This window comes from Haemaphysalis longicornis, unplaced genomic scaffold, assembly GCF_048455015.1.
Source record: "Haemaphysalis longicornis isolate Haplotype H1 unplaced genomic scaffold, Haemaphysalis longicornis Haplotype H1 scaffold_1, whole genome shotgun sequence".
NCBI lineage: Eukaryota > Metazoa > Arthropoda > Arachnida > Ixodida > Ixodidae > Haemaphysalis > Haemaphysalis longicornis.
In genome coordinates, this window is record NW_027526203.1 from 273,400,607 (window position 1) to 273,424,761 (window position 24,155).

The window sequence follows — 24,155 nt, forward strand, 5'->3', positions numbered from 1 at the left end:
TGTAAACAGAACCTTCACATTGTACCTGGAACCAACTTTTTTCAACGCATGCGACATCTTGTACAGACAGGGAATTACTGCCGGCCTCTTATTCCTACCGTCCAAAACTGCACCCGTACCAACGTCATCCTTCCTTCTTTTTAGTTCTCGAATCATTTTTTCATACACTGACCGCAAAACATTTCTTGGGAAACCGGCATCTCGGAGGCGACGCACTTGACCATCAAAAGCCTGTTCTGAGCAATGCACACATGACCTATCCAAAGCAGCACCCAACACAGACTTTGCAATTCCTCGTTTTACCCACTTGGAATGCCCCGACGCATAACTCAGAATTGGCTTTAAATTTCGAAGTCGAGGGGTTCGTTTCATGATCGTGGGTTAACAAATAAAGCTCAAGTATTCTTTTCCAAGCAAGAAATGAGAGTCAGCAGTTCATGTTTTTTTTTTAATTCAGATAACAAAAAACGAACAAGAATTGCGGTAAAGGTTCGAGACGACTTTGCTTAGAACATTGCGTACTGGTCCGCGAAAGTCACAACATATTCTGGCTTAACTACAGCAGCCTTTCGCCAGGCCGGGCCAAATGTTCAGCGTAGGGCACATATTTGCGAATAATCTTCCCGAGAACATACATTAGTAAATGACGATTCGCGGCAAGCACACAACCAATAAAAGTAAGTCTATCACCAACGAAGAGTGGGCAGGAAAATGGTATTGTTATAAATGAAAAATACTAATTATTCTACCCCTTTTATTTGCTTTCTGAAGCCCGGTGTAGCCGTGCTAACTGCTTTCGAAGAACTCAATAGTGCCGGAGCAAGCAACCGTACCACTGAACCTACGTTAAGTGCTATCGTAACGAATCAGTGGGCACGCTAGGCCAGTATTGCAAATCGGCAACATAGCTGTTTTGTGTGGCGTTAGATATCCGTCTGTTTAAACTTGTGCAAATCGCGCATTAATTTATTAAACTGCCAGGATGCGCCCTTTTCAGCTATCTTCTTGTTTTTACGCTCTGTTTCTCGACGTCACCAGAAGGCTTATTTTAACTGGGGGCTTCCGCACATGAATCGAGGTACGTAAATGCTCTGCCATAAGAGCCCGTACGGCACCGCAAGTGGTGGTGGGGTTTTCGTTGGCGCCGTTCAGAAGGATAGCGAGTCACAGCCAGTGGTCCCTCCATCTAAGGGAAGCGAATCTATAGGTGGGACAATTACGACACTCGACGGGACCCTCTAGTGTCGGCACTGCTCTTCCTGTTCTTCGCCGTCTTCGGCAGATAGCCGCGCCTTGGGGCAACCGAAGGCCTTCTCGAAGGCTGTTAGCGAGGGTAGAGAGAAGCGGCACAGCTGCTCTGCTGTGGAGTGGTGGTAGGGCTTTCGCTGGCACCAGTTGATGCACAGTCCGACGAAAAAAAGCTGCTCGGGCGTCAGGCCAAACTGTTCCGTCTCCTGGCGGAAGTGGGCCGCGTTCACCGGCTCTTTCCGAAATCCCTGCAAGTGCAGCGCTCGAATCAAGGGCTTCCTGCTACAGCATCCCATCGTTGCGATATCAGTGACGCTGCACCACTGAGAGTATCGAAGATAACCGACGGGCTATACGAAAGCGGGCACGACCTCTCAATTGTCTTGGCTTATTACTGGCACTGACTTTAGCAGTACCTGTATTATAACTTGTAACGTACTGCAGCAGCAAAATTAACGTGACGCCCACCAGTAACCAGAACAATGGGTCAAGGCATGGCAACTGGATTTCAGATGGGAAACGTTGATAAAGATAATGAAACTTTGGTCAAGATTTGGTCAAGGTCAAGGTCAAGGTCAAGGTCAAGTTGGTCAAGGTGAAACTTTGGAGGCCCAGTTTGCTCACGTAGTTTGGAGCTCTTTCGCGTCCTTTGGCACTGCATTGGCTAGCATTCAACAGCGAAAGTATATACATACAGGCAGCCTTCTCGCCTGCAAGAAGGCTGTGGCTTTCGTGTATCTCCGTCCTCGCCTAATTAAACCATCCTAGTGGTACAATTTGCGCTCCCGATGCGGTCTCGTGCACAAAGGTGAAGCGCCAGGTTTTTGATACTACTACTTCTACTACTACTACTACTACTAGAACACATAAAAATAATAATAATAATAATAATAATAATAATAATAATAATAATAATAATAATAATAATAATAATAATAATAATAATAATAATAATAATAACAACAACGTCTGGTGGGTTCGCCTCCGCCATCAAGTAGCTTGTACAACGAAGTCCAAGGGTAATTTTATATCATGCCATAAAGAGGTTCTTGGGGGAGTAATTGTGAATTAAGACTCCACTGAATGAAAACATGATGTGAATAACCTAAAAATGTAGTAAAGTATAAAAGTGCTGTGTTTCTGGATAGTGGCTTAGGCAGAAATTTATTTAAAAAGGTGGGAAAGATGTCCCCCCCCCCCCCCTTCGCAGAAAAGAGGTAAATCACAAACATAAAAACTATGAAAAATAATCAATTAAAAAAATAAATTCTGAACGTCGTGGTTGTGCTTGCAAACCCTTCAGACATTCTTTTCGTGTTAGAGACATTTTAAAAATAGCTGGTTGTTGGGATCAGACCAGAAACCCGCGTAAGGATGGTATAGCTTGCGAGCTAATAATATTTACCGGTACTCATTAGGTAGTTGATAGACAGAATTTGCGACCTCGTAAACTAACCCCCCCCCCCCCTCTGATGGCGGTAAATTCATGAAAATGGCAAAAGCCGCGGCCCCCTCACTTAATTATTACGTTTTTCTATCATCCCATGTCATCATAATCTTTTTATGTGAAAGACAAAAGAAAAATTCCAACACCGTTAAGATACACCACTCTATGTTTTCGTCTAATGTGAAATTCGCTATACTCGGGTACAACTTGAGAACGGCCGGAAGTTGCCGCGGTGCCTCATCACCACAGCCGGGTGTAACTCCGCGCGGCGCAAGTAGTGGGTTACTGGGAATATTTTGAACATTGCACGAGCCATTTCCATGATTTTTTGGACTTAGTATGCTTATAAATTACTGCAGCGACGTCAAACAAATTACGTGAGAAAATGGAGACGATATCACGCATTCATAGCAATCTCCTTCCAAAGCACGCGCGCCCTTTGACATCCGGGTCCGTCGCTTAGGCGAAGTGATACCGTACATGAGCTATTGCCGTCCTTAACTTTTCCCCGGGTATAGGCAGGTAACTTTCTAAAAGCTCATTCATGACTTCAATATTTGATTTCATTTCGTTCATCGTGGCCTCCATTTATTGCAGAAATATTGGCTATTTCTCACTTTTTTTAATATCTTTACGCACAGAAGATGCACAGAAGAGCTAAAAAGAATCCTGCTGCGACCGTTCTTTGCTCGCTAATTCAGTTATTGTAAAAAGTAACTTCCAAACGCTCCCCAAGTTGCACAGATGAATAAGTATCATATATTGCTTTCGACAGCCAGCGCAGGTGAGAGTTTAGTCATCCTCAATAAGGAATTGGTCATTTTACTTTACTCATCCTTGACCCATTCGGGCAAAATGAAAATATTTAATAGCATTTGTTGAACAGAAACTGATGCTGCCACGAGCATTTCTATTGTTTCTCTTTGGTAATCCTACTGCAGTCGTAATTTTTTTTTCAAGGCCTGAAGGAGCGCTCCATATTCCAAAAGTCGGCAATATAGGCGGCCGATTTACGCATCGGGTTATGGACAACGTAGCGCTATTGCGTCATAGGCCACAATGGGTACAGCCGCATTCTCTTTAATAGCATGCGAAGGCACCTGCACCATTTTTCTAGTAACGGTTTTATATTTGTATACTTTTGCCAAAGAAAGAACTTCGGTAATAGCACACCATGGAAAATTGTGGCGCACCTTACGCTTTTGTAGTATTTGTGGGTTTGTAAGTGTAATTTGAAAAAAAAAAACTAATGGTAATAAATACGAAATTACGTAAGAAGCCACCATGAATTTCTTCGGTAAAGATCGTCTAATTGAGTAGGTACCTCCAGTAGACCCATCCAAAGTGTCAGTCTTTTACGAGGGAAGTAATTGTGGCTTTAGTTCAACAGCACTATTAGCCTAACAAACTAAATTTCTCCTCTGCCTGTGGGAAGCCGCTTCTGAGCTAGTGAAAGGAAAAAAAACTCTGCCAGGGCCTGCGTCGAACCTAGGTCCTCTCGGTTACGTAGCCAATGCCTTACCGACTATGCCAAGCCGGCATGTTGCTCCCTGTGAGCAAAGAGTTGGACTATGTCCGGGCAGCGCGTGGCTACAGCCACTACCGAAGCGGTAGCGGCTGTAGCCCAAAAACGCCATGGAGCCCAAAAACGCCCGCTGGTTTATGCGTGAAATGAATATATAAAGCGTATCGGCACCGTCGTCTGCAAAGTCTAAAGCAGATATTCCTCTCGCGAGACCCATGACCACACACGAGGTACAGCCGGTAAAAGGCTTGTCTATAACACAGCTTTCGTAGTCTCAGCCCTATCCTGCCCCGCCGGAGCGGGATTTGAATAAAGCTACTGCGGAATTCTGAAGTCTTAGCCCTTCGCTTTTGCCTCCGACATGTTTGGAACAAGTATGTTTCGGCAGTTTTCGGATGTAGCTGGTTGAAGTTGAAATCGCTGTTATAGACAAGCGTTTTACCGACTGTACTTACCCACATGCGAGATTGAACGGAAAAGGCATACCCGGTATCTTTAAGAACATCTTCGCTGAGACCCATATTCACATATGGACATTACGCACACGTCCCCGCTTAACAATATCACGATGCCAAAGTATTTATAACCCGGACAAACAACTACCTAACAAGGGCTAACTCGGTGTAACAAAATGGCTCATCAGCTAGGTCCAAGAACATTAGCCTGCGCGCGATATTCCGTGGTTGGCGCAGCCAAACCATCGCGTTATTTTCCTTTTCTGATGAGCGAGGCTGCCTCATGTAGGTATATCTGCAGCGAATGGCCCTCACCTTGTAAGCGTTGAACAGTATCTCGCTGCCAACAATGGCTTCCAGAACCTTGTGTGGCAGTTTGTCGTCGCTCCACTTTGTTGCCAGGTGCTGGAGGCGAAAACACTGGTACTTTCTCCTTAGCGCATTGACGTAGCCAGCCGACCATACGCGCTCGTAACTGCCGGTCTCGTTCACAACGTTCGGGCCATTCAGGAACAGTTCGCTCACCTGCGTTAACCGTGTGTGACGCACAGGATCAGAAAATCTCACCGTCGTTCGGACTGAGACGATAAAAAAAAGCCCTGAACCATTTTACTCTGGGATGACCAGCGAAGCTTTTTAACACACGACATAGCGGTGACACAGAATTTCGGTGAAAGGTGTGAGCAAATCTTGCTTCCCCTAAGAACGGCACTTTTATTTTGACTCTACTCATCTTGAAAATGGTCCTATTGCTAACTAATGAAACGTATAAGCTTGAGGTGCAAGTCAGGCTTTAATCCTGGAAATTATGCCTATTATTACCTAATCTACTCAAGATGCATATCTAAGCGACGAGGTCGACGTATCAGCTTGAGGTCTAAATCATGTTTTGAACGGCGCGCGACTTCGGTGGGCACCGCAGGATAGGAGCACACAGACTGGCACGTTAGTTTTCCAACGCCTCAGATATGGAGCCTGGGGAATTTTTGTGCTCGGACACGCAAAATGCCTGAAACCCTCGCCATATAAGCTCCGCTTAAAAGCATTAGGAGAAGAAAAAAAGACAGTAAGTTTCGTAATTCGAACGCGAATGTGAAAAAAAATTAGACACATCATAAGAGAAAGTTTTATACTTAGACACGAAAAACAAAGGTGTCACAATTCGCAGCGGAGTACAGGAGGATGTGGAGCGGACCGGGGGGGGAAGGGGGGGGGAGGGGGGTCTGGTAAAAAAAAAATGTTTTTTTTTAGACGACAATCTTTCTTGCCCTTAGAAAAAACTGAAACTGTCTGTCTGTCTGTCTGTCTGTCTGTCTGTCTGTCTGTCTGTCTGTCTGTCTATCTGTCACCCGAACAAAACAGAACAGAATATCAGTAGGCACTGATGATGATGATGATTGATATTGGTTTCCCCTTTGAAGCGGGGTGATGACATGTCATCTTACCAAAAAGGACTAATATAACCATGTTTTACACTCTTGGTTTAATACTAGCGCTGCTTAGGGCAGGCACTAAAGCTTATTAGGCACGAAATACTTTTTTTTCCCTGTTACAGGTGGTAACTGTCCTAGGCAATATTCCCCTCTCTGCTTTTCGTCCACCAGCATTCTAAACTTCTTTTCGTCCCCTCGACAGCCTTGAAGTTAACTTCCCCTGTGATACCCTTAAATCCTAGGGCTTCTGGAAGCCCAATATTCCCTTCATGTAGATTTGGATGGATACCCTCACATTCTAACACTATGTGCCGCATAGTTTCTGTTTCTTTTCCGCAGACCACGCATACCCCATCATTTTGTGAATGCTTCCCCACAAAACTCTTAGTTCGCAGGCAACCTGCTCTAGCCTCAAAAAGCAAAGCACTGCCCTGGGAATTATCGTAGAAATTTTCCTTTCTGATGTTCATCTTCTCAGCCCTGTACATCTCTAACGACGTTTTAGCTTCCATTTTTTCCCTCCATTTATTCGTTTCAATCTGCCTTGCCTCTTTTTTGGTTACCTTGGCTGTTTTGGATTCCCCACTGTTCTTTCCGTATTTCATCGTTAGCCTTCTAGTCTTTCTTAACCACTGCGTGTCCACGCTTTTCAAGTATAGGTACCTAAAAACCTTAGCTGCCTACCTTTGTTGATCCATTGCCCTCAACCTCATCTCAAAGCATATTTTACTCTGAGCTTCTCTAACTTCAAACGACGCCCAGCCCATATCTCCCTGAACTGCTTCGTTAGTTGTTTTTCCATGCGCGCCTAAGGCCAAACGTCCTACCGTTCTCTAGTTTACTTCAAGGCCTGATAGGACGTCTGATTTGAAGCAGAGTACAGCATTCGCAAACGTGAGACCCGGAGCCATTACTCCTTTCCACATTCCTCTTACTACTTCATATTTGTTATACCCCCCAGAGCTCTATGCTTCATTATAGCTGCGTTTCGCTTTCCCTTAACCTTAAGTTGCTCCTCGTGAGTTCTTAATTAGTTATCCCCTTCGTTTATCCACACTCCCAAATATTTATATTCCTTCACTCTAGGTAATTCGCCTTGCTGGATAGACACTACGTCAGTGGTAGCATCATTGAAAACCATTATTCCCGATTTTTCTGCACTGAAATTTAAACTGAGGTCGGTGGCTTCCTGGCCGCTAACACTGGTGGGTGGGGCGAGCGCTCTCTAGTGGGTCACTTGGGCGTTGGAATGTCACTGGTGTCTAAGCGATAAATAACTCAATAGTAACTCACCGGTGCCCCCCGGAAGTGTCGATAGTTAGTTTCCGGTGGGTACTAGTGGGTTAACAACAGAGCCACTGGTGAACGCCATGCACAATGATTGGTCACCAAGCCTGCGCCACCTATATAGATTCCCCAGTTTGCCGCGGGCGTTGCAGTGCTTTCCCCACTACTGGCGTCCACTAGGACAGCAAATTGTAACAGTTAATGTTCTTGGATAATCTACGAAGAATGAAACCGACAGCCAGACGTAACCTGACAGAGGCAGAAGTGGTACAGTCCTTGGGCGTCATTTTCATTAAAGCAAGGAGGTATACACAACCAATTTTATAGACGAATATTACACTGCATGGGTATCGAGATTTCGTCGCGCTGACCGCAATAATTTTTCTAGGTTGCGTTCACCTTGTGGAGGAGCATACCACCCCTAGGTGGCCCGGCGTACATAAGGCTGATATAGACTGTGTACCTGTTCGACGATTTTGTAGCCGATTTTGGCGTAGTTCAGGGAGAAGGAGTGGTCGAGCGGTGGCACGATGGTCTCCAGGTTGAGGTAGATGACACGGTACATGCCCGTCATGTGTGGGAGCCCGGTTCTAAAGGGTGGCACGAAGGGCAAGCTCGTATTGGCCGTCGCATTCTGCAGCAGGCTCACCATGTACTGGGCGCTGACTCGAGACACCTTCAGGAACATGTCCACGTAGCTCTCGTCTTTTTGGTCGGGCAGGTGCGCATATAGCCTGGCCAGAAATGAACGCATCTTGATCATACCGGTAAAATCAGCGCCAAACTACGTGTTTGCATCAAGCCATGGCTGAGAACAGCTTAACATGGGCTGCAATCAAGTGGAGTTCATTATGAAATCATTGATTGATTGATTGATTGATTGATTGATTGATTGATTGATTGATTGATTGATTGATTGATTGATTGATTGATTGATTGATTGATTGATTGATTGATTGATTGATTGATTGTAAGGTTTAACGCGCCGACGCTACACAGGCACGCCGTAGTAGAGGTCTCCGGATTAATTTCGACCACCCGGGGATCTTTAACGTGCGCCGAAATTAAATCGCGTATTTTTATTGTTAACTACAGGTAAGTCCTGAGAGCCGTGCATTTGGTTCTTCCGGGATAGCAGAAAGCATGCGTATAATTCTTCAAAACACTTGCATATATGTAATCCATAACGCGCGCCAAAATATGTGGGCGTTTTTTTTTTTTTTTATTTGCCTCCACCAGAAAACCGGCCACGGCGACCGAATCAAACACGCGAGCTCATGCTCGGTAAGCTGTGAAGACTGCCGATCACCGTCGTGCCGATCCCGTCGTGCCGATCAACATTTTGCCTCGTGTGGCCGCTGTGTAAGTGTGTCAAAGCATGCACGGTTTATATAAGCTGGCTATGTGAGGAGTGCAAAAGGACGCTCGTTCTACGCGGTGGACGAAGATACCCCCTTCCTCTGGACGAGCTCGTACATAGCAGCGGGGCAGGCGAGGAACACACTAGTGCTTGTCATTACATGTAGACTGGCTATATTTGAAGCGGGACAAGTCAACCGAGTCACTAACGCTTAACAAATTATGCCTTGCTTGTTGATGAATAAATAATTAAGCTGGAATTTGTCTATTCCATTTCTCTGACATTTTCCTTATGACATAAAAAATGCAGGTCAGAAAGTGCGAAAAGCTGGAGCTGTCGCTAAACTTGAGCGCAGTATGATGAATGTAATTGGTATTAAAATGCTCGGGAATGAACTGCCTAACTTTATCACCTTGGTGTGAATAAACCGCGTTTATTAACACTCGGATTTCGCGCAGCGAAAGCATTCGAGTGTCAGCATTGAAGTTATTGGCTCCCACTTTGGAGAACACTGTACTGCCGACATTCGTGCAAAAGAGGCGACCCACACGAATTTTCTGTGCATAACGGCTTCAACTGCTCAGACCTTTGTGGGGACAACTGCTTCTTAGGGATTAAACCTAGCGCGAAACAGGAGTTTCAGCTAGAGTTCCCTCAGAAACGTTTGCGGGCAGTTTAGACAACAATCTCCGTCAGGTGCCGTAAGCATTTGTAATAAATGAATGAGTTCAATCGTTTGGGAGAACTTTCTTTTCGGCGGTATGGTACTGCTCCTCTCGAGTGCGCACACTTTCCTAGTTTCGTGGTTCTACTCTGGTTAACCCTCACGGGGCAATAAACTGGTGTTTTGTTGATAACTATAAGGGCAGTATTCCTTCTACTGAAGCCCGCACATTGTGCACAGATACGAAGCCAGTGTGAGTTGACGTAACTGTCGTGACGTGACAAGGGGCATGGCCGCGCTCTAACAGGAACTCAGCCTGTTCAGTGGTCCTGAAACGTAACGGAACTACCAAGAGAACGATTATTAAAGCGGAGGCATTATAAGCTTTCTGAGAGAAAAAAATGCGGTGTTGTTGTCGGAGTATTTTCTTGGGCGAGTTGGTACAACGCGAGGTATCGAAGCGCAGCACAAGACGAAGGACATAAACACAGAAAACGGCACACAGAGCGCTAACGAAGCTCTCCGTGTGTCGTCTTCTGTGTTTCTGTCCGTCGTCTTGTGCTGCCCTTCGATACTTCGCGTTGTTGTCGGAATGCACCGAAAATGGTCGGCGGCGCACAGAGTTAAAAAACTTCAGAGAGCTCGGAATGACGTCAATTTTCTCAAAGAGGTTCCTGTAAACAGCGTCATTACTTTGGTACATTCCGGTCAGAGTGGGTACCGAACCCGGTCCTCCGGGGTGCGAGACGGACATGGTACCCCGACGCCATATCTTCTCCAAGCTTGTTCCGTCTTGCTAAAGGTGTGCTTAGTGTGGGGCGAGTGACGGCGCGGCCCTTTGGGAAGGAGTGCACATGACGGCACGCGAGGAAAACAGGTGTACTCCAGCCACGAGAGCGCTGACTGTGAGGAAGTAGGGGTGTGAAGTGTCTCCACTCTGCCTGTCGCGCCGTATCTCGTGATGGAAAGTGCTTCTACGCCGCATGTACCGCCTATTTCTGTGCCGGCTAAGCACTGTCGACCACGCAAATACACCAGCAAAGCCGAAGCATGCTTCGGCCTTGCTGGAGAGCCAAATACGATGAAAGCAGAGTGTCGATCCTGGCCCGAACCGGTATTTTCGCTGGAACTGAGCCCGTACCCGAACCACTTTTTTTAGCAGTTTGAACCCGAACCGGAACTAAACGAAAAAAGAAATAACCGTTCCCGGTTCACGACGAAACGGTTCGGTCATCTGTTCTTCATAACGGGTAGTCACTGTCATTCGCGTCTTCTGCATAGGTGTGCGCTATCTTGCACCTATCCCTGTTTCAAGCCCCATAAGCTTCGGAATCTCTCGCGCACCTTTCCCTTCAGATAAAGAAAAATGCTGTAAACGCTCTCTTCATGGTCGAAACATGGTGAAAAGACTGCGCATCAGTATTGCAATGGTATGTGCTGCTGGTCCAGCAAGCAGTATGCAAGACTGGCCAAACAAACGTCAGACTCTTAGAAGCCTGCAAGAGGATTGAAGCAGCGGCGTTGTCTTCTCGCTGTGACTATACGGGTACGATCAGACCGCGAGATTGTTGCACTGCGCACCGGCCAAGGCTCGAACCCTAAATGTGTCTACTTGCAGCACAACAAAAAAGCTGAATTTTGGGTGGTTGGTACATAATCGTAAAAAAGAAAACAGCGCGACGGACGGCAGGCAGGAAGAAAAAGACGCACACTGGCGCTGACTGTAGCAACAATGTGCTTTTATTGGTTCGCGGCACGGGACTCATGCAGCGAGGCGAACCCCATGCATCAAGAAAGAGGGAAAAAAGGGAGAAGGGGCTGCAGAGGTAAGTTTCTAAAACACACAACAGGGGGATTTGCTTTACTATAGGGGAATTGTTTTGGCATAGGGATGCAGACAGCATTTTCTCTTGGTTGACGTGATAGCAGGCCCGATACCGAAGGTGCCACAGCCCGTCTTCGGGGCAATTTTTCTGCTGCGTCTCCTTGCACGCTTTACTTGGGATCCAAAATGGACCATGAAGTCAAAACCCAACCTTACCTTATTGGAAAAAATAGCATTTTGCAACTCGCTGAACTCCTTGTTAGCTTTGAAGTGGCACACAATAAAACTGAACAAGAGGCACCAATAAATTCCACAATAATGTCTCTTGGCCATAGCTTAATGTAGTCCCTACAGGAGGACATAAGGGCCATGGGTAAAAAAAACTCTATGGATGGTATGTTTTGCTTGATATCTGGCCTAATTGTTCAAAGCTGACTTTAAGTTGGCCACGTTCATTGAAAGAAAAACCAGTATTATGAATGAACAAAAGGTTTACTTCAGTCTTGCGGTGACTTTGAACTAGAAAACTACTTTATTGCACTTCGCTAACAATTGAACTCTGAAACGGTTCACGAACCAGTTCGGTGCACGATTTCATCGAATAGAAACGGAACCGGAATGAGTCTTGGGAAGTAACTAGTTACTAGCAACGCGTTGCCGGTAATTAGGTACTTTTGACAGTAACTTGTAACAGTAAATATTTACTTTAAGTTAGAGGAACTTGTAACTGTAACGCTTTTACTTTTTTACGCAGTGACTGTGACGGGAAATACCGTTACAGTTACTCCCGTTTTTTTTTTTTTGAATAAAAATATTCCGACAACACGACGCGTTGAAGGCGCCGATGTACAGTTCGCGCTTTCCACTCATTCACACTTTCTTCTTTCCCATATCTTCTCCGCCTTTCATCTTCCCACAACACAGCTACGCTCGCAGTTTCGGAGAGGAGGTCGCTAAACCCGCCGCGGTGGCTCAGTGGCTAAGGCGTTGCGCTGCTGAGCATGAGGTCGCGGGTTCGATTCCCGGCCGCGGCGGCCGCTTTTCTGATGGAGGCGAAAAGCAAAAACGCCCGTGTGTACGAGATTTCGGCGCACGTTAAAGATCCCCTGGTGGTCAAAATTAATCCGGAGCCCTCCACTACGGCGCGCCTCATCGCCTGCGTTGCGTCGGCGCGTTAAACCCTACAATCAATCAAAATCAAAATCAATCGAGGAGGTCGCTAAGACGATTATCTTCCCTGCAGAAAACCGAGAAGGTGATTTCTTTAAAAAAATGTCGTCGTCTTGAGTGGAGCAGAAACAAGAAAAGAAAGGAAACTTGGACCTCCGAAAAAAAGGAACCTCTCGGTTGCCAACTTTGAGAAACAACTAATCCTAAGTTACAATGAGTTTTGCCAATAAATTCCCCGACACGACGAGTGCATCCACAAAACAATTGATGCAACAAATTGAGGAATACATACACAGCGATTTTTGCGTTGGGCTTGAGTTTGCCCCCGTTTAGGTGTCGTTCGTCTGGGAATTTACCACTTGCACTTCTGACTAACCCCATACCATAGTACATTTTTACTAAATAAACCGTATCAATTTGTTTATGTTCTATTGTTTACTGTTACATAGTATTCGGAAGAGGAACGACGTTACTTTTTCTCTGTAACTGTGACAAGTTACTTTCGGAAACTATGTAACTGTAACTGTAGAAGAGTTACTTTTTTTACGCAGGTAACTGTAACTGTAACCCTGTTACTTTTGATTGGTAACGTGCCCGGAACTGTCCAGAACAAAATGAATTTACCTGAACCCGAACAGTAACCGAACCGGTAGTTTTAATGCGTAGCATTCTTTGCCGAGTACCCCCACAGCCAGGACCGTGTAACGCCCTGCATTTCCACAAAAATGCCGATGTCGCGGAAATTCCACCTGTAATCGCTATAATGGCGTAAATGGAGATAACTGGCTCCACGAAATTATGAAAAACTAAAAAATAGGAAAAACATTCAAAAATTACGGACGTATAACGTATAACGTATAACGCATGTCATTTCGCAATAATGCAGATTTCATGAATGCTCTACCAATAATCGTTATAATAGAGTAGATGGAGATAATTGTTAAAACAAAATTTTGAAAAACTAAAAAAATAAGAAAAATAGAAAATTTCCGGAAATGGCAAATGGCCTGCATTTCCACAATAATCAAGATTTCGCAAAAGTTCCAAATGTAATCTTTATAATAACGTAAATGGAGATAATTGGTCGGACGAAATTATGAAAAACTAAAAAATAAGGAAAATATTAAAAAATTAACGGAAAATATAAAAACGTAGGACGCATGGCATTTCCACAATAATGCAGATTTCGCGAAAGTTTCACCTATAATCATTAGCCCTGCATCTCAACAATATTGCTGATTTCGCGAAAGTCCCACTTCTAATCGTTATAATAGCGTGAATGGCAATAATTGGTAGGACAGGATTTAGAAAAACCAAAAAACTTCGCTGGAAAGGACTCGCACTCAAGAAACGCGGGGTAAGAATGCTACGCATTAGTAGATAATTCTCTGAATTTCTGCAAATTTTTTTCCGGTTCGACACACTGTAAAAAAGAGAAGCGATGAAAGAGACGCGAGCACTATGTAGCAATAAGAAGTCTGATAAGTATCGGTCGGACAAGCCATCATGCATTCGCATTCAAAGCTCATAAGCACGCTTAAGTGGCCCGAGGATTGTTTTTCGTAACCGTACAAAGCACGTTGTGCGTTGAAGGAAGCGACGACGCAATTGGTGCAATGGCAGATACTATATAAAGGGGGCGTGAAGACTCAAAAATTCTTGTTTATAAGCCATGATCCTACTTTCTATATCTACTTCAGCTCATATCCCGCGCCAAACGATGCTTGATTTGCGTATAGGCATTTCAAGGTACACTAAAATTCGCAAACTTTTTGGCCTTTATCGGGAGATTACAGGCCAAAATGTTTATTTCCTCACAGTTTCTTTTTTGAAGCAAAGCTTTCTACCTCTACCAGCCAACAGTTATTTCGCGGCGTGCGGGACAATAAACACACAACGCGGCGGAGGCGGGGGGGAGGCGGCGGCGGGTTTCACTGATTGAGCACACTGTAGATGGCGCGGCGAATTTACCCAGCATTCCCCACGCGGAGGTGCCTGCTCGCCGGCGGGCTCATCAGCGGTACAGCTTTGTCGTCTGCTCTATAGCGATGGTTGTTTTGGGCCTGTTTTGGCGCAGCTTCGCGTGCATCGCGCGCTTCCTTCGCACGGCTTCATTAACTTGTTCAACAGCACTTCATGAGTAACCCGGACTCGGGGGAATTAAGTGGCCGTACGGCAAAGATACGTTAAGGATTGGTTTGAAGGGCGGGAAAACAAAATGTAGAGACCACATAACGACATCGGGCCGCTGGAGAAACACTACCTTTTGCGCACTGTTTACCACGAATGGGGCTCCGTTTTCTAAATTGATGAATACCAAGGTTGGCCACCAGGGGGCCAAGCATGGCGGCCGCATCTCTCATCTGCTCCCGAAAAGTTTCCTATAATTCGGCGAACTAGTGCTTCTTACCCCCCCGGGGCTGCGGTATCGCAAGCCATGAACCCGGGCGACTCGCGCTCGAGCTCTCCCGAGCGCGTGGGCACCACGGAGAGCGGTGACGGACGCGCCGGCGCACCGGCGAGCGTGGAGCCTGACGACGAGCTACAGCGGGCCGGCGCGGAGCCCACGCTGGCCGAGATCGAGGGCTTCCCAGACGACTCCGAGGTGAGCCAGAGCCCCACAACTGAACCGCCCATCACGGAGTTCCCCTCGGGGAATATTGGGACCTCACCGAGCCCCCCAACGACCGTGGAACGCGCGCCGGGGTACGACGAGCGGCAGCACGCCGACGCCGCAGTGAGGGCGACGCTGCAAATGCTTCGCCGGCAGCTCGAGAACTTGCGGAACCTGGACGGGCGTCGGACGGCGCAGGGCGAGCGCGGCCAACTGGTCATCGCGCTTGCCGCATTCGTCATCGACGAACTGGACGCCGTCCACATCGAGCATGAGCGATGCTGGCGGCGAGACGGCGAGGCGACCAGCGGCGCCATGTTGGACGGAGCGGGGGAGGACGTCGCTGTAGCGGCGGCCATTCGGTCCCTCCTCGCAGCTGCAGCGGCGAAGGAGCGCAGCCCGGCCCCGGCGGCGACAGTCGCCGCGCGGCCTGAGGACGTTTCAAGAAACCAGCGAGCTGCCGGCAGCTACGCGGACGCGCTGCGGGAAAAGCCACGCCGGCGGCCGCGGGGGAAGGGACGGACACCATCACAAGGGAGAAACGGCAAGGTGGCCAGCGCCCTTCGAGACCCTTCCGCTACCGTCGGAGGAGAAAAAATTCCCGTCGCAGCGAGTGAGGAAGTGATAGGCGGCGCTGTGAGCGCTAAGAGCTGCCCACGCGAGGACGCGAGCGCAGCGCAGCTGGCGCAGCCTCCTGCCCTGGCGGCCAGCGGCGGCAGCCGCAACCACCACAGAACAGGGAGGATTTTAGAGAAGCAAAGGTCTAGCTTTGCCTGTAGTGCCAGAAAAAGCGTAGTGGCGGCGTCGTGAACTACCCAGTACGCCCGCTTGATGGCGCTGTAAACACGGCTTTGTAAACATGGCGGATGCTTTTTGCACAGGCCGCTTGAGCTCCTTAATAACATGGCTGCCCTCGCACGGCGGCCGCCGGTTCGTTGCTCCACGGCCGGACTCGACTCTCCTCCTCCCGCGCGCGAAAGGGGCGTCGAGTCCGGCCGTGGCTGCTCCTGCTGGCTCCTGGCTGGCACGCTGGTCGCGTGTTTACTTGCGCCGCGCTAGTGAAGTGATGTTACGCCAGGTGACCAGATGGCCTCGACTGGCACAGACCACAGTGAGCAGCAAGTGAGAACAAATCGTTTATTGACATCCGCAAGTTTACAGAGGCCAGGACATCATTTCATTTCGATCGCTGCAATTGTACGTCGCTTTCGTGACAACATTTTTTTTTGCCATAACAACTCGTTCACTTGCGCTAAGATTTCGAACGAAGGGCACAAATGAAGTATTGACGGCGACAACGGTTTCCTTTGCACCGTCTTTCTAGCGGAGTGCATAACACTCACCTTCTGTTTGAAGAATCGAATATTCTGGCCTCGACAGCTGCCTTCCGATGCGGAATTTCCCACATTTGTCATTCCACAAGCACTCAATTCTCGTGTTTTGCCAGTCCTCTCAACAACTGATGGACGCAAAAGCACATAACAGCAATAACAGTCACGAAACCGGTGCTCCGCGCACATTGAAACGGTCGGCCGTTGCAGCGGTTTCAATTTGAATTGGCGGCTTTGTGGTTGCGAATTCAGAAACAAGGTGGTGCACCAGTCGGCTGTTCGTAAAAAGTTGCGTACATTTTTGCTCAACAGATGTTTGATGCGGAACTTGTTAATAGTATTTTTAAATAACACATTGTAAGCGAACTGTGTGGGCTCTTTGAGTCACGGAATGAATGTTTTGTATTCTATACCAAAAGTAACATTTTGCCTGCGCCGTCTGGTGGGCTTGATGGTCGAAAACAGCGCTTTAGGTTGGTCAAGGTTGGTCACGTGGGGCGTCGATTTTTACGCCGCCTATAGGGAAGACAGGGAACGTCCAAGCTTGCGAGCCCTGCAACCACACCGCACAGGACGGCTGGCAGGAGGTCGTGTCGCTTTCTAAGCGTAAGAGAGCGGCACGTAGGCTTCGCAACGAGGGGAAAAAGCTTCCCCCACACCCCACAACCCTCGGGACAGTCCTTTTTCGCCCGAAGGATCCGAGGGCAACGTTCGCGAGGCTGGCGCGCGACGCAATCGCTGGGCAGCTCACGGCGCGGCCTGGCGTGGTGGACGTGCGTGTGAACGCGCAGCGTAACGTCGTGGCGGCGGACGCGGGTACCGAGGAGGCCATGGAGGTGCTACTGGCCATCACCACCATCTGTGGCATCGACGTGAGCCCGCGACAGCCGTCGTCGAGCAGCACGGATGTTATCGTGGTCGACGACATAGCGATCACGGCCGAGGCAGTCGCCTCCAGCCTCGAAACGCCCGTGCCGGTGCAGTCAGCTGTTCGCAGGGGGACTGCAATATACCTGCGCTTTTCGGCGCCGATCCCCCCTGCGGAGGTAGCGCTGCACAAGCTCCGACGGCCGGTGAGAGTGTGCCGACCGCGACCACTGCAGTGCGGCAGGTGTGGCAGGCTGGACCACGCCACAGCGAGCTGCAACCGCGAGAGGAGGTGCTGGCGATGCGGGGGTTCCCACCTGAAGGCAGCGTGCAAGGCCGCGAAGCCTTATTGCACCAACTGCGGGGGCCCCCACGTCGTGCTGGACCACTCCTGCCCGCGCTGGCAGGAGGAGCGTCGTGTGTGTGCGGAACTGGTACGAGCCCCGGCGCCTGCCTCTCGCATGGGCGTCCGTGCAGCCCTGCGAGCGGCCACGCAGCCCCAGCCGCCCCCTGTCGCACCCGTTACGATGCGCCAGCAGCCAGGCAGCAGCAGTGTTGCATCCGGGACGGAGCGGCAGCAGCACACAGCCCAGCGACAGCCCAGCAGCCAGGCGGCCCCTGTGCGGTCGAAGCGAGGAAGGAAGAGCTTGTGCAAGCAGCCGGCCTCACAAGAACAGCCACACCCCGAGCCCCGCCATGGCTAGGAGCCGCCGCACACAGCCCCTGGTGCCTACAGTGCTGCAGTGGAACGTCAACTCGCTGCGACCGCGTCGTGCGGAGCTGAGTACGTTTCTGCTGCAGCACGAGCCCCATGTCGTGGCTCTACAGGAGAGCTATGTGCGAGTGGGAAGGGACGGCTCGGGGGGGACTCGCCTGCCGGGCTACACCGGCTATCACAGCCCTACGGCGTGTGACAGTGCCCAGTGCTCGGAGGTGGTGTGTGGCGACCCGTCCCACCCCCCAGGAACCTCGCGTGCCTCACTGTTTGTGAGGAACGATGTGCAGCACGCAGAGCTGGATACCAGTGCGGTGACGACAGTGGTGCAAGAGTGCGCGGCAGTGACGTTGCGGCTCAGTGCGGGTGGTGCAGACTTTACAGTGTGCAGTGTGTACGTGCGCCCTGGACGGCCTTGGGACGCGTGCCTCCTGGATCGGCTGGTGTCCCTGTGTGCAGTCCGCCATCTCCTCTGTGGTGACTTCAACGCACACCACACTGCCTGGGGAGATGGCCGGATAGACGCTCGCGGAGAGCATCTGTGGGACGCCATGCTGCGCCTCAACCTGTCCGTGCTGAACACTGGTGAGAGCACCTTCCGGCGGGGCAATTGCGCAGCCACCGCCATTGATCTCACCCTAGTGTCAGCCGGGGTTGAGGCCACCTGGAGGAGGGAGCCCAGCACGTGGGGATCCGACCATTACCCGCTGCACATCGCACCACCCGACAGGACAGCCAAGCGAGCCGCACTGCACCACGTCACCCACTGGGACCTGTTCCGGCGCCGCCTTGCCGAGCAGGACCTGGGGAAAGGAGCCGAGCTGTTCCGGGGCCTGGTTTGCTGCGCCAGACAAGCCACGCAGAGCTGCACAGTAGCAGAGGGGGCCACCACGCCGGACCTGAAGCTGCTTCAGCTGCGGGTGGTGCGCAACAGTGCGGAGAGGAAGGCCCAGCGCTCGGGGGAGCGGGCGGACTGGACAGCATACCGGCGAGTGGATGCGGCTTGCCGCCGTCACGCCAACCGCCTGAGCCGGCAGCGCTGGGCCGAGCTATGCGTCAGCTCGGAGGCCGACCCACGCTGCCGCCGCCTCTGGGGCATCTTCAACGCCGTCCTGAAGCCCCAGAGAAACCGCAACCCCCTGGCTGCCATGGCCATCCGCAAGCAGGCCAGCTTTGCGGAGTTGGCCAACCTCTTCGCTGCACACTTCCTGCCGCCACACCAGGCGGAACCAGGGCCCGCTGCTGCTGTTGCTGAGACGGGGGAGGTACTTCACCCCCTCAACAACGCCCCTATCACGGAGACTGAGCTCCGCAGTGCCCTCCGCAGCTGCAAGCGTAAGTCGGCGCCAGGGGCGGACGGCCTCACCTACCAGATGATGCGCAATCTGGATGAGGTGGGGTTCGGCCGGCTCCTGGCCGCCTACAACGTCATTTGGGACGCGGGCCGGTTGCCACCAGAGTGGCTGCTAGCCATCTTGCGGCCCATCCCAAAGCCAGGCAAGGGCCTTGTGGCAGTCACGGCGTACCGGCCTGTGGCCCTCACATCCTGTGGCTGCAAGCTGCTCGAACGGGTGGCACTGCGGAGGATGGAGGCCATCGCAGCGGAGGAAGAGGCCATCCCCGAGCAGCTAACGGGCTTCCGGAGGCACCGGGCAGCCACCGACTCCATCGCCGACGTCGTGGCGGCCCTTGAACACGCCATGGCCTCCAAGCAGGTGGCGGCCTTGGTGCTGCTGGACGTGAAGGGCGCCTTCGACAACCTGCAGCGTCGTGCCATCTCCCTGGCCATGGAGGAGGCTGGCATTGGGGGCAAGCTGCGGGGCTTTGTCGAGGCGTTCCTGACGGGCCGCACGGCGCAGGTGCAGGTGGGAGACGCCCTGTCGGCCCCCCAGCCGGTGGACGTAGGCACCCCACAGGGCTCCGTCATCAGCCCCTTCCTCTTCAACCTGGTGATGGCCGCCCTGCCAGGCTGCCTGCCCAGAGGAGGGGGCCACCGAGTGTACATTTCGGTGTACGCCGACGACATCGCCCTGTGGGTGCTGGGGCCCAAGGGTCAGGGCCGAGCCATTGTGCGGCAGCTGCAGGCGGCCATGGATGCAGTCCGGGCCAAGCTGGCGGGCGTCGGCCTACAGCTGTCGGCGTCAAAGACAGACGCCATGCTGGTGCATCCAGACGCCGCCGCCCGTGCACGGACCCGGCGCCTGACCATCGATGGTGAGGAGCTCCAGTGGAAGACCAGGGTGCGGTACCTGGGACTCACCCTGGACCACCGGCTGAACTTCCGGCAGGCAGCCAAGGAGCTCCGAGCCAGGGCGCAGCTGGCCACCACGGCGGTGCACAAGATGGTGGCCCGGGACATGGGTTGCTCACAGCGGACGGCTCTCCGGCTGTACAACGCCTCCGCTGTGGGTCTCCTCATGTATGCGCTGCCGCTGGTGAGCCTGCGGAAACCGACCTGGCGGCAGCTGGAAAGGGATCACCGCAAGGGGGTCCGCGCTTGCCTCGGCCTGCCCCAGAGCTCGTCGTGCGAGAAGACGCTGGCCGAGGCGGGGGCGGGGACCCTCGAGATGACGGCTGACCAGCGGGCGCTTGGCCAAATTGACCGGCTGCGGCGCGCCGAGGGGGGCGGCCCGCTGCTGCAGCGACTGAGGGGCCACCACCGCTCGCGCATGGGGCGCATGCTCGCGCTCTACGAAGAGGTGGTGGCCCCCGTGGATGCGCAACCTGGTGGCCCGGCTCCTGCTCTGACAGCTCTGACATCCCAGGTCTGCGCAGCAAGCGGCGGACGCCCCCATGCGGACAACTGCAGCTGACACGGGGCGTCATCTGGGGCGACCTCGAAAGCCACACCCTTGTCTACACGGACGGCTCGGTGCGGCAGCAGCAGGGGTCGGCCGCAGCGGCAGCCGTGCTGGGAGGGGCCACCCGGCAGGCGCGGCTGCCCTATGCCTCATCTTCGGCCACTGCCGAGCTGGTGGGTGTCGGACTGGGCCTGGACCTGCTGCTGGAGGTGGAGCCCTTGCCCGAGCGCTGTGCCCTGCTGTGCGACTCCCGGGTGGCCCTGGCGCGTCTACGGGACGGCGACTCGCACTCCCTGTTGGTGCGGGGCATCCGGGAGAAAGCGGCGCAGCTGGCGGACCGGGGCACTCGGCTGTGCCTTCAGTGGGTCCCCGCCCACATCGGCCTGGACGGAAACGAGCGGGCAGACGAGCTGGCCGCCGGGGCTCACGCGCTGCCTCCCTCGGACATGTTGGCCCAGGCGGCAGCGGACGACGCCCGCCTTCTCATCCAGCGACACCTCCGCATCGGGCATCCAGACCCGCGGCTGCGTGTCGGAGGGGGTCTGCCGCCTGTGCGGGCATCACGCCTGCCTCGTCGACTGCGCTCGGCCGTCCTGCGCCTCCGCGTGGGGGCCGCGTGGACGTCAGAGCGGAAGCACCGACTGGGGCTGGTTGCCAGTCCCGCCTGCACGCACTGCCGAGCGCCCGTGCAGTCCCTGCCGCATGTACTGTACGAGTGCCCCAAGTTTGCGGCAGGGCGGGCGGAGCTTCTGGCCGTGCTCCGAGGGGTGCGGCCGCTCGAGGAACTGCTTTGGCCCCAGGAAATGCCAGGGAGCGGGACAAAGTGCTCGAGGCCCTGGGAGCATACCTGGGGGCCTCGGGGCTCCACAATGCACTAAGCTACAACTCTACGTAACTGTCCGGGTCGCAGTGGAGTGTAGCTGTTAGGGTAGAATTCCTGTGTGTGTGTGTGTGTGGGTGTGTGAGTGCGTGGGTGTAAGTGTGCAGGTGTCCTACTCCTTCGTGTCCTGTATTTTGATATTTATTTATTTGTCTAGTGTTTCCTTTTTTTTTTTTGTCTTTTTTTTTCTCTTTCACCCAACGTTGTATATAGGTTATTCCTGCCCATGTTTCATATATTTATGTTAGCCCTCTACCCTATCCCCCTATTCCTATGTACTCTTTCCTCCCTATCCCACCTCCCCCACACCAGCAGGCGTTCCGGTGTCCGCCCCTAGGCGAGACAAATTACGCCTGTTGGTGGACCTTCCTTTCTTGTTTTTTGTGCAATAAATACATACATACATACATACCAATTCGGTTGTATTTTAAGAGGTATTCCAAAAGGCGGAAGAAGCAACTTGCCCTGATAAATAGCAATTATAAAAGTTTCCTCAGCTTTCTCGCAATTCTCAAACTTATTAAACTAAATAGTTTAAATCTGTATAAATGTGAATCACTAAGCTCACATGCCCCATTGTTTCGGTGTCTGCGCTTGTGTCGCGCGGTGGTGTAGCCCCGAGCTAGCACCTCAGGATAGCTAGGTTCCACTGTCTCACTCTTCGAAAGACGCTCCTCTCCATTTTCTTTGTGCTAAGGCACGGCCGGGCTACGGCGGCGGCGTCCACTGCTCTTGCCCGGCCGTGCCCGACGCTGCTGCGTTCGGGACGCCGCCCCCACGAATCCCAGGTAACGGCTGGAAGAATCTCTGTTTTCCCTTTTTGTAGAGCCATGTGTGTCAATTCAAGTGACGTCGCATGGACAATTGTTGTGGGTGTCGTTTAAAGCTTTGCTTTCCAACCACCTTCACAGCGTGGATTGGAGCTTTGTTTTTCGGTGAGTCAACTCAGGATACAGACTAACTTGATATGACTTTCTGTCCTTTCAAAATTATGAAGCACTCAGTTTTTCAAGCTCCGACCTCGACCGAATGCCTCCCCGACCAGCGATACCAGCAATGAGTGTTGTTACGATTCAGCGCTCCGCTACCCTGTTTGCGCGTGCTACAAGTTGGTAAAGTGAGGTGAATTCTCCTGTGCTTTGCGGAAAGCCCGCTTTCATCGAGCATTTTGAAGCACCCGCAGCGCGGGCCCCGCCAACGATGACTCAAGCCACGGCAGTTGCAAAATACAAAAACTGTTCTATATGTAGAGACGTGCATCTGCGGGCGGACGCCGCTCGCCAAGACCTCCTCTCCCCCTCTCTGACTCAACATGCACCCCTATCGCCGGCTCTCACAAACCCGGGAAAGAATGTTCTTGTGTATCAGAACAGTCTTCGAGCCGCGTGCAAAGGTGTTGGGCCGTTAGCGCTTCGGGTTATAAATCCCTTGGAGTGCTATTCAATCGATTAACAGCATCCGATCTCGCTGTTGCTTTGTTCGAGTCATGCTGCAAGCTCGCCCGGATCGTCGCTGTTCAACTCTCGCCATGCAGTAAACCAGTTAAGTTTTGCCTTCGGCTTTTTGTCGTCAACACAAAGGCAGCTGCTTCAGCCGGCCGTTCGTACACTACGCTACCACTGCATGACGGAGGCGATGGTGCCCGGTTCGGGGATGCCCTCGCCAAGGCAACAGTGGGGAGAACAGTGCGAGCTCTTTCCTTTCACTGATCTCGAACACGTGATCTTGGTTGGTGTCGAAATTCGTGGACTGCATGTGGATCTCACCGGTTTAGGTCATCGATGCTGTGCAGCGTGGGAAAGGTGAAGGGGAAGAGCTGAAGCCCAGAAATCTTCTCCAGCATCTTGGCTTCGCTTGGCTGTATGTCACTGTACAACTCTGAGATGAACGCTTTCGATGAGTGTGTGATGCGTTGCACCATGTCTTTAACATGCTGCACGTCGCTGGCCTTCAGGTGTCGTTCCAAGTACAGCCTCTCCGCGGCGAACGGCATCAACCTGTTCACATAAGCAGATCAGCAGTGGGATGTGAGTTTTCATGATCGGGCTGATTCAGGTCGGAAAATCGACTAACACAAGCACCAGAGTGTAGACTGGTTCAGCCATTTTGATTAGAGGGACACTGAAGGCAAATAGCAAGTTGGGCTCAGATGAAAGTTCATCTGCCCCGAAGCCCTGTCAGCGTTTATTCGGCGGCAAAAGATGCTTGAATTTCTTAATATTTACGCGATGATTTTTAAGGTACTGCCCCAGAGAGTGGTATATTCGTTGTCTGGGGATGCCAATCTATCTATTTAGACCAACTTCGGTTTTGGCTTCAGTGTCCCTTTATTTGATTCGTAATTTTAGATTGAAACGTCATTATTCTAATTTAAAAAATAAAAATAACACCCAGACAGCTATCTGTAATCTCCGTGGCCGTTGTAACATCGTTTGGACATTTGTACCAAACTACAGGCTCCTTCAGCTCTGACATTTCGAACAAGAATTGAATTCATATAATAAGATATTTACCTTAGCAGCAATATCGTTCA

General features: G+C 51.4%; 1 protein-coding gene and 1 long non-coding RNA gene across 2 annotated transcripts in view; one reads left to right on the top strand and one right to left on the bottom strand.

Annotated features, from left to right (window-relative positions):
* Positions 1–24,155, top strand: part of LOC144145987 (uncharacterized) — a 180,535-nt gene that overhangs the window by 123,815 nt on the left and 32,565 nt on the right. The window lies entirely within an intron of this gene.
* LOC144174760 (uncharacterized) lies at positions 1,239–23,543 on the bottom strand. Its single transcript, XM_077703615.1, has 4 exons — positions 23,389–23,543; positions 7,859–8,129; positions 4,991–5,200; positions 1,239–1,496 (listed from the first exon to the last, which is right to left on the bottom strand). The coding sequence occupies exons 1-4, from the start codon at positions 23,541–23,543 to the stop codon at positions 1,239–1,241; spliced, it is 894 nt and encodes a 297-aa protein (XP_077559741.1).

Coding starts and splice junctions, on each gene's coding strand:
- LOC144174760 (XM_077703615.1), bottom strand. CDS start 23,543: ATGGTGCAACGCATCACACACTCATCGAAAGCGTTCATCTCAGAGTTG. Junction 8,130..23,388: donor AGCATCGATGACCTAAACCG/GTGAGATCCACA, acceptor ATTTCTGGCCAG/GCTATATGCGCACCTGCCCG. Junction 1,497..4,990: donor TACTGTTCAACGCTTACAAG/GTGAGGGCCATT, acceptor CTGCACTTGCAG/GGATTTCGGAAAGAGCCGGT.